This window comes from Amblyraja radiata, chromosome 20 (genome assembly GCF_010909765.2).
Source record: "Amblyraja radiata isolate CabotCenter1 chromosome 20, sAmbRad1.1.pri, whole genome shotgun sequence".
Lineage (NCBI taxonomy): Eukaryota > Metazoa > Chordata > Chondrichthyes > Rajiformes > Rajidae > Amblyraja > Amblyraja radiata.
The window spans coordinates 31,004,267-31,022,911 of NC_045975.1; the positions used below are offsets into that span (position 1 = coordinate 31,004,267).

Below are 18,645 nucleotides of genomic sequence, written 5' to 3' on the forward strand. Positions count from 1 at the left end.
AGTGCCAAATTTATAGCTTTCTGCAATTACCAGAGGCTTTAGGTTAAAATGTTTCTCCAACCTCTTCATAATGTTATTGAATGGAACATCTTTTGCCTTTAAGGGCGCAAGGAGATTCACGAGTGTGCCGTACACTTCAGGACCGATTTCCGTGAGCAGAATCGCTTTCATGCATTCACAAACGGCCTTATTTGTTTCAGTTACTATGTCTCCTTCACCACTAATCTCCATGATGTTGTTTGCCGTGAAAAACATGTTCGCACTCTCCATATAGGAGCTGAACGGCTCTCTACTCTTGTCAAAAGTGCCAAGGTTTCCGATGTAGCCCGTGGACGCTTCCATCGTGTCGTTCTCTTTTTTTTAAAGTCCGTTCAAAAATTCCGATTTCCTGTTTGTTCTGGTGTAACAATTCACCTAAAACTTAGCTGTACAAAGGCTATTCAACTTGAGGAACTCAACAAAAAAAAAGCTTACACAAACCCAAGGATGGCATTTTGCCACGTAGATGCAACATATAGATAGCCTGACAAACTCTTGATGATTTGTCCAGCTGCTGTTTTAAACTACAGTCCCCTGCATAGAAGGATCTGCGGCCTATCGTGTGCAGCTCGCAAACAACTGCGACACAACTCCATATTTACTGTTTAAAATGTTAAACAAAACTGTATGTTGCAAAACAGTCCTGCACTGTATTTAAAGGACGATTTCACCATCCTCGTCGCCAATTTTGTTATATTCCAGACGGCAGAATGAATAACAACTTACACGCAGATTGCCTGGATCACGAGAGAGAGATTTATTACCCAACATTCCCAGCTTATATTGAACACCCACTCATTAACATATACATGAATATGTATGAATACATTACACCACCCCTTGCAGAGTTTGCACTTCCCACCTACATCCTGTATTACACCATGTGATACCTACAAAGCAGCCTCTAGATAACAACAAAAAGACACAAAGTGCCAGCATAACTCAACGGGTCAGGTAGAATCTCTGGAGAACATGGATAGGTGATGCTTCGGGTCAAATCCCTTCTTCAGACGGATAGTGGGGGGGTGGGGTGGGGGAAGTTGGTAGGAGCAAGCTGGAAGAAAGGATGGGACAGGAAAAAGCCTGGAATGTAATTCAGATACAGGATGGTGGAGTTTTGAACAAAGGCAAGAGATGACAGGACAGACGGTGTGAGACAAAAGCTTTGAAGATAGACACAAAGTGCTGGAGTAACTCAGCAGGCCAAGCAGCATCTCTGGAGAAGCTGCCTGACTCACTGAGTTACTCAAGCACTTTATGTCTATCTTTGGTATAAACCAGCATCTGCAGTTCTTTGTTTCTGTCACTGTATGTCATGTTGTTACTTGTGGGAGGAGCACCAAGGCAAATTCCTTGTATGTGAATACTTGGCCAATAAACTTACTTACTTACTTACTTCTACAAAAGGATTGAAGAGTTGTGAATTGTGAAGCCTTGAGGAAGGAATGTAGAGGGAGGGAGAGAAATCGATGCAAGTCCAAGTGGGGCACAGGGGAGAGGGGGGGGGGAGGAGTTGGGAAGAAAGTGGAAGCGGGGGTAGAAGGAGAAGTTGAGGGGGGAGCGGTTGTGGTTATTTAAAACTGGAGATTTCAATCAGCATCTGCACTTCCTTGGTTCTCGCCCCTAGATATCAATTCTCCTCTCCTGAGCATCCCCAAATTTATTGGATCCATTTCCAGTTCCAAAGCTTTGAGCCATGAGAATTCTTCTGAAATCTCTCTACTGCTTTCATTCTTTATATCTTTATCTGTGATTTCAGGCATTGCTTTAAATATCTCCTTCAGTAGCTTAGCTTCTATTTTATTTTTTGTTCGATAACATCCCAGTGAAGTGCTTGGGGACATTTTTGCCATTTTAACTGTGCTTTATTAATGGTTATTGTTGTTTTTCCACATATCTCCTGTGTTAAATCTTGTTTGATAACACTCCATGAAACTTCCTGAGGTTATAATACTATGTTAAGCTGGTTATAAAAATGCAGGTTGGTGGTGTTGTTGTAGGGTAATGATTTTCACTGCTACGTGACTCAGTGCTCTTTTAGGAAAGGTTTATTGCGTTGAGCTTTTCGAAAGTGATGGAAGAATCTAAATCATAAAATAAAAATCCATTGTTTATCTCTACCGAACGACAATGGTGTCACGTCTTTCGCCAAAGTTGCTCCCAATTAATCCTCCCTGTTTGGAGTGCAGAAATTTATTGAGCAGTTCCGCACATCTCTCTGTGGACTTGCAATGTTATGCATGCTTGCTAAATCCCTTTAACAAGTACAACACAGGCATGATTAATAGTCAGAGCACGTGCAATCAGGTGACAAGTAACAGAATGAGAGTCATCTGGCTACAAAACAAAAAACAGATTAAACATTCAGCAAAAAACAGGAGTTAGTTAAAGGATGTAATGCAGACTGCTGGTAGGTGGGAATTGCTACTCCACAGGGATTGGTGTTGGAAACAATATGGTTAACAATTTGCAGAAGTAATTTCTACTTATGTGTCAGAAGTTCTCTATCAAAATCTAAGGTTACTGATCACATTCTAGAAGCCTGGGAGTAAATATAAGGGAACAGATGTTTAATTGGATGGGCCAGTGATTTTTATTGTTTAGGAACGAACTGCAGATGCTGGTTTAAACCGAAGGTAAGGAGAAAAGGAATAGGTGACGTTTCGGGTCGAGACCCTTATTCCTTTTCTCCAGAGGTGCTGCCTGACCCGCTGAGTTACTCAAGCTTTTTGCATCAATCTTAAGTGATTTGAATTGTCTACATTTTGCCATTCATGCAGTTTTGATTCTAATCCACAAACATATTTGATTCTAATCCACAAGCCCATTATTTTGCCAGGCTTTGTGCTGGCACTCCTCTTTTCCAGCTTGCTTTCCCCCACCTGCAATTAGTCTGAAGAAGTGTCTCGACCCACAACGTCACCTATCCGTGGTCTCCAGGGATGCTGCCTGACCCACTGAGTTACTCCACCACTTTGTGTTGTGTTTTATAAACCAGCATCTGCAGTTCCTTGTAGCCACATAAACCTTCCTTGTAGGTAGAGAAGGAGGCGGTAGAAGGAAATAATACAACCAGAGAATTAGGGAGGGAGGGGGCTTCCTCTCGACACGTTGGTCGAGTGTGCATTATCATGTGTAGTTCAAATGATAATCCCACTCCATTAATAGCTCAAGTGCAGATACAATCTATGACCTTAGACAGCGAGGTCTCATCAACCCTCACCGTTACGAGCAGAAGTGGCAAATTACAATCAGGCTGACCATGTCTAAGAAGAAGATGCATAATGGCAGCTGTTGCTCTTATGTTCTGCAGAGAGGAAAGAAATTGGAGCGCAGGATGATGAGGGATGATCTTATGGAAGTGTATAAAACCATGAGACGAATAGACAGGGTAAATGCACAGTCTATTACCCAGAATAATGGAATAAAAAACAAGGGGACATAGGTCTAAGGTGAGGGGGGAAAGATTTATTAGGAATCTGATGGGTAACTTGTTTTACACAAAGGGTGATAGTTTTATGGAACAAACTAATGGAGGAGGTAATTTGGGCAGGTACTATCCCTTAAGTTTAAGAAACATTTGGATAGGTAAATGGATAGGATAGGTTTAGAGCGATATGGGCCAAATGCAGGCAGTGGAATTAGTTTAGATGGGGTATGTTGGTCAGCGTGGGTAAGTTGCTAGTGTACGGGCATCGCTGGTCGGCGTGGACTCGATGGGCTGAAAGGTCTGTTTCCGTACTGTTTCTCTAAACTAAACTAAACTGATCTAATTGCCCAGCACCTAGAGAAAGCAACTGCAGCCGCTGCCAATGCTAACAGGACTGAGATCGAAAGGAATAAATAGTGTGCCAAAGCATGAAAGGGAAAATGAGGAAGAATAATTCAAAACAAAATGCAATTTGATTCTAAAGGTAATCTATGAGAGGATGATATATAAAGCTTGATTCTGTCTGCAATTAGATAAAACATGTACAAGCTGGAAAAAGATTTGTCACAAACTGCAAGTTATTGACTCAGTTTTATTACACTTCATGTACTAGTTCCCAAACAAGCTGTATTAGTGACATTGACTCATGCACTTCCTTGTGTTTATATAGAGTTATGCAGCAGCATCCATTATTATAAGCTCATGGTAAATGCCTAATCTTTTCTAAGCACTTCTGTGAATGTCAGAAAGGGAATGTCAGAAAAGGTCAGTGGGTGGCCAGCCGGGTGCGGGGAGTCATATTGGAATTAAGTTTAAAGTGCAACCACAAAGGATTCGGGTCTACTTTTATAATAATAATAATGGATGGGATTTATATAGCGCCTTTCTAATACTTAAGGCGCTTTACATTGCATTATTCATTCACTCCTCAGTCACACTCGGTGGTGGTAAGCTACTTCTGTAGCCACAGCTGCCCTGGGGCAGACTGACGGAAGCGAGGCTGCCAATCTGCGCCTACGGCCCCTCCGACCACCACCAATCACTCACACACATTCACACACAGGCAAAGGTGGGTGAAGTGTCTTGCCCAAGGACACAACGACAGTTGCACAGTAATATCAGACGATACGGTACGATACAATACGATACGGTAGAACTTTATTTATCCCAGGAGGGAAATTGGTCTGCCAACAGTCATAAAATCACAAGAAGATACATGAATGATGAAATTAAATTGACGAGTGCAAAGTCCAGGAATGGGTGTGTGCAAGGATTACGGAGGGGGGGGGGGGATGGGGGGAAGGGGGATATTGCATTCTATCTCTGATCCTCACCTCTGGTTTCCATGGCAAACACACTTGCGTCAAGTTCAAAGCCTGCCTGGATCCTCTTGGATAACCGTGAAGCTCAACTTGGGAAGATCTACCATTTTTGCTCGGTGTGTCCAGCTATGGATAAAACAAAAGGTCACCCATTACAACCCAGCAAATAAGCAACAGTTGAGGCATATACTTTCAGGTGCACGTTGGAATGACCTGGAATTAATTATAACGATTTATCAGTGCATCATCGCTGAGGGGCAGCAATCCCCTTGCCGTATTTGCACAACTTTTTGTTTATGAAAGGACAAAAATACAGTATACCCATCATGCAGTACACATTCACAAACCTTTTGCAGACTTGCAGGATAAAAATAACGACAAGGGGATATTTGAAGGTGACGAGAATATTAATTTTAAAGAGATCTTGGAGAAGGAAAAACAAGCGGCAGGGTGGCACAGCGGTAGAGTTGCTGCCTGACAGCGCTTACTGTGCCAGAGACCTGGGTTCCGTCCCGACAGTACAGCAAATGCTGTCTGTACGGAGTTTGTACTTCAGCTTCCTCCCACACTCCAAAAACATACAGAGTTGTAGATTAATTGGCTTGGTATAAATGTAAATTGTCCCTAGTGTGTGTAGGATAGTGTTAATGTGCGGGGATCGCTGGTCGGTGCAGACTCGGTGGGCCGAAGGGCCTGTTTCCACGCTGTATCTCTAAACTAAAACAAACTAAGCTAAGCAGGTTTGCAGAGGTGTTTTCTATAAACAGTCATAGTGACACAGCTAGTAGAGCTTGTGTGGTGTTTGCATGTTCTCCCTGGGACCATGTGGGTTTTCTCCAGGCCTTTCTGTTTCCTCCCACATCACAAAGATATGCGAGTTAATAGAGTTAATTGGCCGCTGTAAATGACCCCTAATGTGTAGGTACTTGATGGAATTGGGGGGAGGTGCTGAGAGTGTGCGGAGAAGAAAATATGGGGTTAATGTAAGATCAGTGTAAAGAGGTGGCTGATGGTCAGAATGGATACTGCACCTCCCTCCGGAGATAAAATAATGGTATGCATGGCAAACTGAAGGGGAGAATGTGAAGTTAGAAATTCCATTCGAAGTCAAACTGGGGCATCAGCCAGAAACAGGCCATGGAATAATTCTCAATTGATGAGTTTGTGCAAGGACTATAATGGAACTTCCACTTCATAACAAAACAAAATTATAATTCATCTTTGTCAGGATGTTGCAAAAGCTGCGAGGAAGCACAGAGGTAATGCAGTCGCCGAGAGATAGACCTGAGTACAAAAGTCAATGTGTGGGGAAGATGACTGCTGCCGATTTTACCAAGAAGCATTATGAAAATGAGTTTCATGTTCAATGAAGGTTGCTTGAAGGGATGTCACAAACTGTCTTGAATGCATCTTTAACTTGTGGGCATTAAAAAAAAAAAAACTCTTTGCATTCTGTTTTTTCCAAATGTTAGAATCAACATAATATCCTATTTTCAAATTTGTTATCAGACACTTACTGCTCTTTCTTAAGGGCTGGAAGGCTCAGACAAGCACCATTTTTTAATTGAATAACTTGAAAGACGTGGCAATTGTAATGCAGCGGAAAAGTACAAGAAGTATTTGAAAGGACTTTTATTACCGAAAGGGTTTGGTTTCCTATTATTAACTCGCCCAACGCTTTGCAAATTAGAGAGCTGCCAAAAGGATAGATCCTCTTTCAGTGGGTTGCTTTGTACAGACAGCGTAGGTGAATGTAAAAGTGCTCATAATGGTCTGATAATAGATAAGCGGGAAACAAAATTAATATTTCAACAAGATCATGATATAATAAACTGAGAGGACCAGTTAATGTCATCAAGTTTTATTTGAGGTAGTCATGTTTTATTTTTAGATGTGAGTTTCTCATCTCTCCTATTGTTACATTTAGGCTTAGCTCTAAATTCAGCCAAAGCAATAAGGTTACTCCCACAATGGCATGGCCAGATATATTGACCCTTCCAGCTGCAAAATTGCCGTTATGTACAACAGTAACTTCATTTTTTTACATTCGCTGAGATGACATCAGAAATTCTATAGAAATTATTCGTGGGAGTTTACTTCCATTATCATTTTTTAGTTTAGGTTATTATTTTCACGTGTGCTGAAATGCGGTGAAAATCTTTTTTCTTTGTCATGTGCTATCCAGTCTGCGAAAAGACTATACATGATTACAATCAAGCAGTTCACAGTGTACAGATACAGGATAATATGAAATAATGCTTAGTGCAAGGTAAAGACCGATTAAAGATGATCTGAGGGCCTCCAATGAAGTAGATGGTAGATCAAGACTGCGCTAGTTGGTGATAGGATGGTTCAGATGCCTGACAACAGCTAGGAAGAAGCTGTCCCAGAGTCTGGAGGTATATGTTTTCACACTTCTGTACCTCATTACAGATATTAAGTGGTAAATGCAGATGAAATAGTGGCATTGATGCGGTTTTTAGATACTGCATGGATATGCTAGTAAATGAAGGGATATGAACCATGTGCAGATAGATGAGATTGGTTTGTCCTGGCATCATGTTCGTCATGGACAATGGGCCGAATGGCCTGTTCCTGTGCTGTATTTTTCTATGTTCTATAACTACACTCAGGTATATTATGTTCTGCCTGGATAGCATGTAAAACTCGTGACAATAATAATAAATCAAACTATTTATTGTTACCTTCTCTAAATAAGTCTATTTTGCTCCAAATGCTTCACATTTCACATTAACAGCCTGTAGTTTTTCTTTCATATTTTTCCTGATATTATCTTAATCACAAATGCTACATTATGCACAATGAGCCCTTATCCTTCCACATGCTCGTTGTTTATTTTAATTTCAATAACTATTCTGCTCTGCTGTTGTAACATTTCTCCAGCTGCTTTGGAATTTATCCTTACCTAAATCCTTCCGTAAGCTCCCTCACTAAATTTGCTCTTTTCACAGAAATAAAAGTTAATGATGGCCCAGAATATGACCTCCAAAACATTGGTGACATTATCAAATGTTCACACATTGAAAACAAAAATTACATAAAAATCACAGCACAGAGATAATCCATATGTCTATTCCAGTCGTAATAGTTTCAGGAGTAGCCACCCACATATCATCTCATTCCACAAACGTAACCTTGCGTCCTTTTTGTGTTTTGCATCAATTATTTGTCTTTTTCTTTTCACTGTCCTGTAGAATTTATGTGTGTCATCTTTTTGTGTGTCTTCTTAGTCTGTGCCAGTGATGCTGCTGCAAGCAAGATTTTCATCATACCAGTAATCTCCCCGTACTTGTGCATATGACAGTAAACTCAACTTGATTTGAAAACGCTCATATGCTTGATCCTCCATGCAAGAAGATCATGACTGATTTTTTACTTTCAGTGCCATTTCCTGCTCTAATCTCATTTTTGTTTTAATTATTTTGATATGTAAAATCTAATATCAATAATTTTGATTGGAGAATTCCAAAAACTCACTAGACTCTGGCTGAAGAAATTTCTTCTAATCTCTATTCTGAACGAATGACCAATAACTTTGAAGATGTGGCCATTGGTTCTAGACAATAAGAGTTGTCTGGCCCATAGGAATTTTGTAGTTTACAAAATATACTTGATATGTAATCAGCTCTCAGACTTCTTATGGGGCTTTCTCACGGGGCGACTTGACGCAAGAGGTAAACAGAGTTGAACATCGTGGGAACCTCGTACGATAACCGTACGGCATTCGTGGACCACCGTGGACCACCGTGGCGCTAACGGCAGGTACTCGTGTAATTTGTTGACTCGGGAGAAAATTCAAGCAAGCTTGAATTTCTCCAATAGTGACTTGTACACTTGTGGTTGAACATTGAAACATTATATGGACGTAGTGGCCAGTGCGATATCCGTAATAACTCTTGCGTTTACCGTGGGAACTCCTGCGAACGGTGAACCCGGAAGCTGGACAGAGGGGACAGAAGGTGAGTAAAAAAGGTGGTCTCAATATTACTTTGTTTCTGTTGGAGGCTCCACATTTTATTATAGCCTGAAGTGTGATAAATTAGATTAGATTAGATTAGATAGCCTTTATTGTCATTCAGATCGAAGTCTGAACCAAATTGCAGCAGTCATACATACAATACAATACAATAAAAAACAACAATAAACACATATTAACATCCACCACAGTGAGTCCACCCAGCATCTCCTCACTGTGATGGAGGCAAAAGTCTTTAGGTCTGCAGTCTCTTCCCTCCTCTTCTCCCTCTGCGCTGAGGCGATCCCCCACCGGGCGATGTTAAAACTGTCCCGCGGCTCAATCACCCTGGGGTGGTCGAAGCTGCCGCCCACCAGTCCTGCTGATGCAGCCGCTGGCCCGCGGCCGAACCCCGGACTCAGGCCACCACCGCCAGAACACCGTCCCAGCCACCCTTACGTGAGTATCGTGCCGTCTTCAGCCTCGGGCTGGGCCGCCCCCGACATGGGCGCCGTACCTCCCTCGGGCTGGGCCACCCCGACATGGGCGCCGTACCTCCCTCGGGCTGGGCCACCCCGACATGGGCGCCGTACCTCCCTCGGGCTGGGCCGCCCCGACTTGGGCGTCGCTTCTTCCCCGGGCCGGGCCGCCCCGACATGGGCGCCGCTCCTCCCTCGGGCTGGGCCGCCCCGACATGGGCGCCGTACCTCCCTCGGGCTGGGAACGCCGTACCTCCCCGAGCTCGGCCACTCCGACGGGAGCACCGTTCCTTCCTCGGGCCAGGCTGCCCTCCCGGGAGCGTCACAGCCCCTCACGGAAGCACTGTTCCAGCCCCAAGCCGGGCCGCCCTCACGGGAGCGAGCTCAGGGCGAGTCCTGGCGGGCTCTGCCTCCTGAGCCTCGAGGTCGCCAGCTCCGCCATTAGGCCTCAGCGCAGACGGAGGCAGAGAAGGGGAATACGACAAAAAAGTCGCATTCCCCCGCAGGGAGAGACAGCAAGCCCCGTTTCAAAAAGCTTTCAACTCAGCAGTTTGATTGTCAGTGCTTGTTTACCTCATTGTTAAATAAATATATTTTTTACTATCAGATTGATGTCTGCAATTCTTCATTAACACATCACTACAAGATGAATGTCTCTAATGTTATAATCCCTCTCATGCTGAAACACAAAATAGTTGAAGGGAGGTGATATAATCACATTTTCATTCTTTTTCATTTTTGAGTGTTCAGGTCCCTCAATTGCTGAGCTATTTAAACGTTTGAAAGTTTCACCTCTCAGTAGATAATAAAATAAGACAATCATCACGGTCAATATGAGACAAAGTCTTTATTCCTATTTGACAATATAAAAATACGACTTCTTGCACATATTGAGAGAAGGTCTTAATTCTCTTTTTAATTAATCTCACCCTTCTGCCTTCACGCAAGCGTCCTCGATTCACATAGAGGGCTGCTGCATACAGCGCGTCAATGAAAAACACCACCATCCTGTACTCGAAACAACTTAGTACAGGCATGTCTCCAAATGAGCCAATTCAACCAAGGGAGGATATTTATAGTGTGTGGAAAAAAAAGTGACATCATTTGTGCCACGTGATGATTTAACAACACTTCACAGTTCACAATGTTCATTCAAGATTTAACGGGAAAGCTCGGGAGATGGACAAGTCACTCGCACAAATAACAGAAATGCCGAGTACCCGTGGGAACTCTTTATCTACCCCCCCGTTATATCGTGTGATATCGTGCTAGACCACGACCACTTCACTCTGGTTACATCTTGCGTCAAGTCGCCCCGTGAGAAAGCCCCATTAATGTCTGCTTAATCTCCCCTCATACATCATAGGAATTAATTTGTTGAATCTTTGCTGAACTCTTCCTACCCCAAGAGTACAATAGTTCAAATGTGGTCTCAACAGGCCCTCAATGTAATGGGAGCAAGACATCGCTACTATTGCCACTAATTCTTTTGCAATAAAAGCCGGACCTAATTGCTTGGTGTAAGTACATATTAACTTCCATTGATAAATATACACACACCCAATTCCCTCATATATGAATGACTTTACATTTTTTCCCATCTGCCATCCCCTTGCTCTCTCATTGAACTTATCTCCATTTGCTAAAGCCTCTCTACCACACCCATTGCCACCTAGCTTTCTATCTTCAGCAAACTCGAATATATTTCACTTTGTCCCCTCATCCAAATTGATAAAGACTGCGACTCTACAACAGTTGCTGCCTCAAAAATGCAGCCAGCATCATCAGACACCCACACACCCTGTTCACCCTCTCATTTCACTCCTGCCACCAGGAAGAAGGTACAGGAGTCTGAAAACTATAAAGTCCAGGTTCAGGGCCAGAAACTTCCCTACAACCATCAAGGCTATTAAACACTACGACCTCCAAATAGACTCTGAACTCTAGACTCGTGGATATTATTTTTGACTTTGCACTACTATTGTCTATTGATTTGTCTGTTTCTATTTTTTTAATATACTGAACTTTTGTTGGTGTTTATTGCAGGTTTCACAGTGTAATATGTTTACATTCTGCTGTGCTGCTGTAATTAAGAATTTTATTGTTCTTTTCGGGGCAGATGCCAATAAATCCTTCTTGACTTTTGACTAGATGGGCTCTCAATACCAATCCTTGCGGCACCATCATTCACAGCCACCCAATGCACAAATGACCCATTTATTCCAACTCACTGGTTTCTATTTGTTAACTAACCTTAATTTACACAAATGTATTAACGTGAATATTATGTGCTCTAATTTTGTTCAATATTTCTTGTGTGATACTCATGGAACATACAATATCTTCTAAGGAACTACAGTTGTTGGTTTAAATCGAAGGTAGACACAATAAGTTGTAACTCAGCGGGTCAGATAGCATCTCTGGAGAAAATGAATAGGTGATGTTTTGAGTCGAGACTCTTCTTCAGGCTGAGTCAGGGGAAAGGGAAAGGAGAGATATAGATGGTAATGTAGAGAGATGTAGAACAAATCAATGAAAGATATGCAAAAAAGCAAAAAAAACAATATTCTGTTTTGATTTTCCTTTTTACATATCGATGAAGGTTTTACAATCTGTCTGACATTTCTTGCTGGAGTACCCTTGCATGTTCCGTTTCTTTATCAATTCTTTGGGAATATCCTCCCATTCTTTTTATTTTACTAATCTGACCTCCCTGTGAGTGCATCTCAACTACCGGCTATTATCAGGCTACTAACTACTATTAACTTCAACTAAACTCTGAACTACGAACTACCTGGGTTGCATGAAGAACTTTGGGCTTTGTTTTATTTTTGCACAATATTATTATTTTTTAATTTATTGAACTTTTGTTTTAGTTTGTTTATTATATTATCCATTGAGTACTGTGGTTACAAACCTATTGTGCTGCTGCTACAAGTAACATTTTCAATGTTCCGTTTCAGGACATATGACTAAAAAATATTCTTGACCAATGTATCGGAAAAAACTGCAGTTGCTGGTTTAAACCGAAGACAGTCACAAAATGCTGGAATAACTCAGCAGAACAGGCAGCATCTCTGGAGAGGAACGGGAGACGTTTCTGGTCGAGCCCCTTCTTCAGAATGAGAGTCAGGGGAAAGGGAAACGAGAGATATAGACAGTTATGTGACAACATGTGTAGGAAGGAACTGTCTATATTTCTTGTTTCCCTCTATATCTTTCGTCTATAACTCTCATTTACATTTCTCCTGACTCTCAATCTGAAGAAGCGTCTCAACCTGAAACGTCACCCATTCCTCTCTCCAGAGATGCTGCCTGTCTCGCTGAGTTACTCCAGCATTTTGTGTGTACTCTTGCCTAATAACAGATAATAAAGTTCCTGACTAGGAGCGGATTAATTTGATAGCATGTTTCATATTCCAAATGGTCTACGTCCAAGTGTTTCCATTTATTTTCTTATTAGATTTATTGTTTTAGAATTGATTAATTGAGTCAGTATAAAGAGGGTCTTTGAAAATCATTTGAAAGTTAAAGAATGATTTATATGTTTCAGTCGGCATTAGGTAGGGCAACATCGATAACCATGAGGGGAACCAAGGGACAAGCAGATATCTGGTGTAATTGGCATGTCTGGCAGCTGCAATTCTTGCGAGAGTCGAGAGGTATCCCACTTCAAGGAGAAATAATATTAATTGCAAATTGTCTTGCAGGTAAGGTGATACAACACTAAAATATGGAGCCTAAGATATTTGAAAGATAATTGCTAAACATATGATCATGTGAAAATTCATCGGTAGTGGATATAACAATTATATATCTGAAGATGATTATTTTTGCTCTGCAGTTTTACATTTAGAGGGATATGGGACAATTGCAGGCAAATGGGATTAGCATAGATATGCGTCTTGGTCCTAGTGGACAAGTTGGACAGAAGGTCTTGATTCGATTCTGGAAAACTCTATGAATCTATGAATATACAATGAAAAAATTCCATGGGGGATGTTAGCAATCAGCTTTAGCATTCCTAGTGTTTCTAGTCCTGATCTTTACATTACGCATTTAAAGTTGGAATTTTTGCCATTTTATTAAAATTATTCACGGCTTCTGACTACAAAATCTACTTCAAATTGCCTGAAAATGTGACAGTTGTTAAACTCAAAGGATTTCACCACTGTCCTATGCTTTAGAGGTAATGTTACATTAGCCGAGGTAAAACACATCAAAGGTACCAGAGAGGACTTGCATATTAGGATCCCCCAGCAGACTCTGAAAGGCATAATCTCAGCTGCACAATGCATCCTCTGGATTGTCAGCAAAATACAACACCCTTTACAATACCTAAATACCACCCTTGTGGTTCCTGTCGTTTCCCCCCCTGAGTAAGGACCTCATTTAGGGATCAACAAAGGCAGAAATTAAAGCAGTAGGTAAAAGCAAAGGGGCTCCACGGCACTGTTTGCGGATTGTTGATGACAATTAGTAAAACACATAATCACGATCAAAGAACCAGACAGCTCACATTAGTTTATGCCAGGTTATGGCCAACAAATGCAATTTAGGATTCGTTTTTATGCCATTGCAGGCTTTTGGAGAATTTGTAGCCTCTCCTTCATGTCCTAATGACACCCCTAATCTAATAGTCTGCTCCATTACTGTCCATCTTCACAGCAACACTCAGCCATGTGGAAGGCTGGTGATAGTTTTACGGCCTGCGGCTTTCATTTGTCAGTCCTACTTTTCTTCGTTGCTACTTTAGCTGGGATTGTGAGTGGAAAACACACTTCACCTTCTACGAGCCAGAAATCTCGACTGATCAGATTCCAAAAGAAAATCCCTAAAATCTGACAATTTTAACAAGAACCAAAGTAAAAAGCCATGCCGTGCAGTTATCCGCAATAATTCCATCAAGTGCATAAAATACAAAGTGACGATCTCAAGAAGCCTTCCTGATTGCCATAAACCCAAATCCATCTTCTTAAGGGGCTATCCCACTGCGGCGACCTAATCCGCGAGTTAAGAAGAGTGTCTTCGTCCTTCTAGCTTGAGGGCACTCACCTGGAAAGCCTTGAGCTGGATCAACCGACCGCACACACGCGCACACACATCGCAAAGGCGGGGGCCAGTAAAAGCGGGGGAGAGCTGTCTGAAATTCACACCCGCGATGAAGAGGAAGATAAAAGACGATACGGTAAGTCCTTTAGAGAGCGCGGAGGGGGGGAGGAGAAGGGGAGAGAGGGGGAGAGAAGGAGAGAGAAAGAGAGAGAAGGAGAGAGAAGGGGAGAGAAGGGGAGAGAAGGGGAGAGAAGGGGAGGAGAAGGGGGGGAGAGGGGGGGTAGAAGGGGGGGAGAAGGGGGGGGGAGAAGGGGGGAAGAAGGAGTGGAGACACTTTTAAGGAGTATAATATAGTTTAGCGGGCATTTAGCGGGAGTTTTCCCAGATCCTGAAAACTCCAATGAGCCAATTAAAATACCCGGTCAGCGAAGGAGATTGCCCACGGCTGCCCTCGACTGCCTGTAACTAAATAGCGACCCCACTCCACTGCATTACGAGTCAAAAAGAACCATGCCGACCAAATTTTATTCGCGGAAAATCTTTCAACATGCTGAAAAATTTTCCGCTACCTAGCTGAGGCCGCGAGTATTCGGGAACTTCCCTCGAGCATGAAGGAGAGTTCCAGTGACCTCATAGGACCTCCTAGGACCACGTGTCGACCATGCTGTGAGTTTGAAGATCGAAGACACTCTTCTAAACTCGCAGATTAGGTCGCCCAAGTGGGACAGCCCCTTTACTCACATATCTTTCCCACCTCCAAATGCTTCAGTGAAACACTGTGGCTTATTCAATTCCGTGACTTTTCAGAGAAACCTGGTCTGCTCTTCCAGGTCCCCTCTCTCCCAAACTCCTACTCTCCAGAGTGTCCATGAATCCATGCAGTGAAATCCATCAACGACCTCACTCACACCTTTGCAAGACTGAACTCTTAGTGAGTATTATTTTTAATCTAATCTCAAGTCATGTCCCAATTATGTTATCGAACACTGTGTTACCCAGTGTTCACTGAATCTGGGCAAAGAGTTGAGCCGACTGATCATCAGCAGTTTTGCAACAGAAAATCTGTGACTGAAATTGTGAAACACTCAGGATTCTTGCAAAGGAGCAGCGCAAAAGCAAAGTGTTTTATCAAGGAGATGGAATGAAAGCAAAAGAAACCCAATCATTAGAAAGCACAGATTTCAACAACTGCTCAGAGATCAGGAACAGATCACCCTCTCTCACTCTCAATAACCGAGTTCGGTATTCCGAAAAACGCAAGGAATCATGGGATTTGTCAAAGGTCACAAGCGATAAAAACTCTCGGCAGCCGGGCCTTGGCATGCACACAGACCTGCGCTTCATCCACAGCCAGAACCGAACCCGGGTTTCCGGTGCCGCCGTCGCTGCCGAACCGAATCTGGACCATTTCCATCCCCTTCCGAATGCCCCCCCCCCCCCCACCCCCCGTCCGTCCATCCGGGGGTGGCCAGAGACGTCAGACGAGAGCGGTCAGACGGCAGCGGCAATCCCAGGCTCACAGGCAGCGCGGAGATGCAGCGCTAAATCCAGCTCAACTCTGCCTGTCCCGCAGGGTTAACCTACAGCCCTGCCTGGACACCAGCCCGGAGCCGTCGAGTTAGCTCTGCTTCTCCACACTGGCTGTAAGCCTGGGCCGTCATTCCCGTAAGTCCAGGCACAGCTGTAGGTTAACCCGGCGGGACAGGCGGAGTTGAGCTGGATTTAGCGCTGCTTCTCCACGCTGCCTGTGGGCCGTTCCCGTCTGACTCCCGACGTCTCTGGCCACCCCTGGACGGACGGGTGGGAAGGGATGGGGACAGGGACGGGGATGGTCCAGTGGTGGTTCGGCAGCAATTGCGGCACCAGAGACCCAGGATCAATCATGACTGCGGATGAGGCCCAGGTCTGTGTGCATGTCGCGGCACGGATGCCGAGAATGTTTTTCGCTTGTGACCTATGTCCTGGGCATGCGCAGTCGAAATACCGAACTCGCTTATTAGATAATAGCCCTGCTGTGGGCACGACAGCACAAGAGAAAATGAAACTGATTTCATAGACAAACCACGGAGCAAGTATTTTTATTAATTTATGAAAGGCTAAAGAGAAGTAGTTTGGAAAGCAAAAGGACTGACAGAGACTATATAAAAACTGTGGAAGTCTGCAGGTTACAGCAAGTGGTTGGTTGGGTAGAAATTCCAAATGTGTCTTGTAAGGATTATATCAATGGTGATTAGGGAATTGACTGTACACACAACAGCTTGGAGACGGTGCATAAAAAGTGTTAAACATCTGCAATGTCACACACTTTGCAAAGATGATGATGATGAGAAAATTGCAATATAGCAGCGCTGCATTTTCCCTCTGACTGATGGACAGATGTTCAAATATGGCAAAGAAACATCAAAGCAAAATACAGTCTGCATATTGCTTGATGACTGGATGTCAACTGAATATTGAGTCAAATAAAGATAAAGGTTACTTTATATAACTCCAGCAGTGACTGGATTCAAAGATGAAGGAAAATTAGTCATTGTTTTCTTCTTTGGCTAACTGTTTTGCATTTACTGGTTGTGAGTAGTGAGGTAACGCAGAGATCAGTGTTTCAGCCCCAGCTATTTGCATACTTTATGAATGATTTAGATGAGGGAGCCATATTCTATGTTTCCAAGTCTAATGATGATGTTAAATAAACTAGGTGGGATTGAGAGCACATATGAGGATATTGCAGCGTCAGGGATGATGCCAGGCTCGGCAGTGACCACACCGACACTCTCAGTGGCATGAACTCATGTGATATGTTTTATATGCAGTTGCAAGAAGGTCTAGGACCGCATGGGGATACTGTCTCTTGTCATCAGGGCACGTGTGTGACCCTGGCGATGTTGGGCTTGTCCCGGCAGCTCAGTCCTGCTCTCAAAGGAGGAGGCGTGGCCTCCCCCTGCAGTTCACTCTTGCCTCGAGAGGAGCTTTGGACTTAAAGAGGCAATGCTGGCAGTCTCTGGCTTATCCTGATGGCTCAGTCTTTGCCTCTGTGTGTGGACACTGCCCCTCGTTGACTGTGGCCAGGAAGACGTGTGCCCTGGCCACTCAGTCTTGCCCTCAGTGGAGGTGCTGGCTGTCTGGGGCTTCTTCCCAGCACCTCAGTCTTGACCACATCGTGGAACTGGTGGTCTTGGGTTTGTCCCAGTTGCTCAGTGTTCCTCAAACCTGCAACAGGGGAACACAGCTCGCAGGGAGATGCCCAACTTTCACTCCTTTCCTTCTTCCTTCTTCCCTTCCTAATTTCCTTGCCCTCTCTCTCCCTCTCTCCTGGGTCTCTGGCACTGTAAGGCAGCAACTCTATCATTATACCACTGTGCTGCCCATCTAGTGCTGTCATTAACCCATTTGGTCTGTCCCTTCGTCCTACCCATCCCTTCCCAATATTCTCTATGAATGGAAACTAATTTATTTATTTTCACCCTTTCCCAGTTCAGATGAAGGACTTTGGATCTAAAATATTAACTTGTTCTCTTTCTTTGACCTGATGATCATTTCCACCATTTTCTGTTCTTGCTTTAGATTTCGAGCATTCGCAGTCTCTTTGACTAAATTGCTCTGTGGGTGGTGGGCTGTTGGAGCACATCAAGGGAGTTCAAATAACATTTCCTGGTGACTTGATGAATCTTTTTACAACCTGCCCAGGATTTCAATGACGTGTGGTAAGTTGCCAGTTGTTAAGTGGTTAAGTTTTAGCTGAAAGTAAACTGATGGATGGACACAAAATGCTGGAGTAACTCAGAGACGCTTCTCAGACTCAGACTTCCATTCCTTCTATCCAGAGATGCTGCCTGTCCCGCTGAGTTTCTCCAGCATTTTGTGTCTATCTTCGGTGTAAACCGGCATCTGCATTTCCTTCCTACACACAGCAAACTGTGTCAGTAGCTGCCTAGGGAAGTTATTCTGCAGTATCATAAATAACAGAATGCAGGATTTCCTTACCAAACACAACATTCTCAGTAAAAACCAAATTGGCTTCCTCCTAAAACACCGTACCATTGACCACATTTATACCCCCCACACTCTCATTGAAAAACATGTACACCAAGCGAAAAATGGGAAAATATTTGCCTGTTTTATTGACTTTGAGAAAGCATTTGACTCTATTTGGCATGAAGGGCTCTATTACAAACTCCTCAGCTGTGGTATAGGAGGAAAGGTATATGACCTTATCAAATCAATGTATCTGAATAATAAATGTGGCGTTAAAATTGGGGACAAACGCACTGATCTCTTCGCCCAGAGAAGAGGCGTCCGGCAAGGCTGCAATCTGAGCCCGACACTGTTTAATGTATATATCAACGATTT

General features: G+C 43.3%; 1 protein-coding gene across 2 annotated transcripts in view; it reads right to left on the bottom strand.

Moving 5' to 3' along the window:
- The window catches only part of b4galnt4 (beta-1,4-N-acetyl-galactosaminyltransferase 4), a 603,648-nt gene that overhangs the window by 269,125 nt on the left and 315,878 nt on the right, over nucleotides 1–18,645 (bottom strand). For both annotated transcript variants that reach the window (XM_033039185.1, XM_033039186.1), the window contains exon 3: nucleotides 4,804–4,917. In XM_033039185.1, the coding sequence (XP_032895076.1) occupies nucleotides 4,804–4,917 (114 nt within the window). The remainder of the gene's footprint in view (nucleotides 1–4,803; nucleotides 4,918–18,645) is intronic.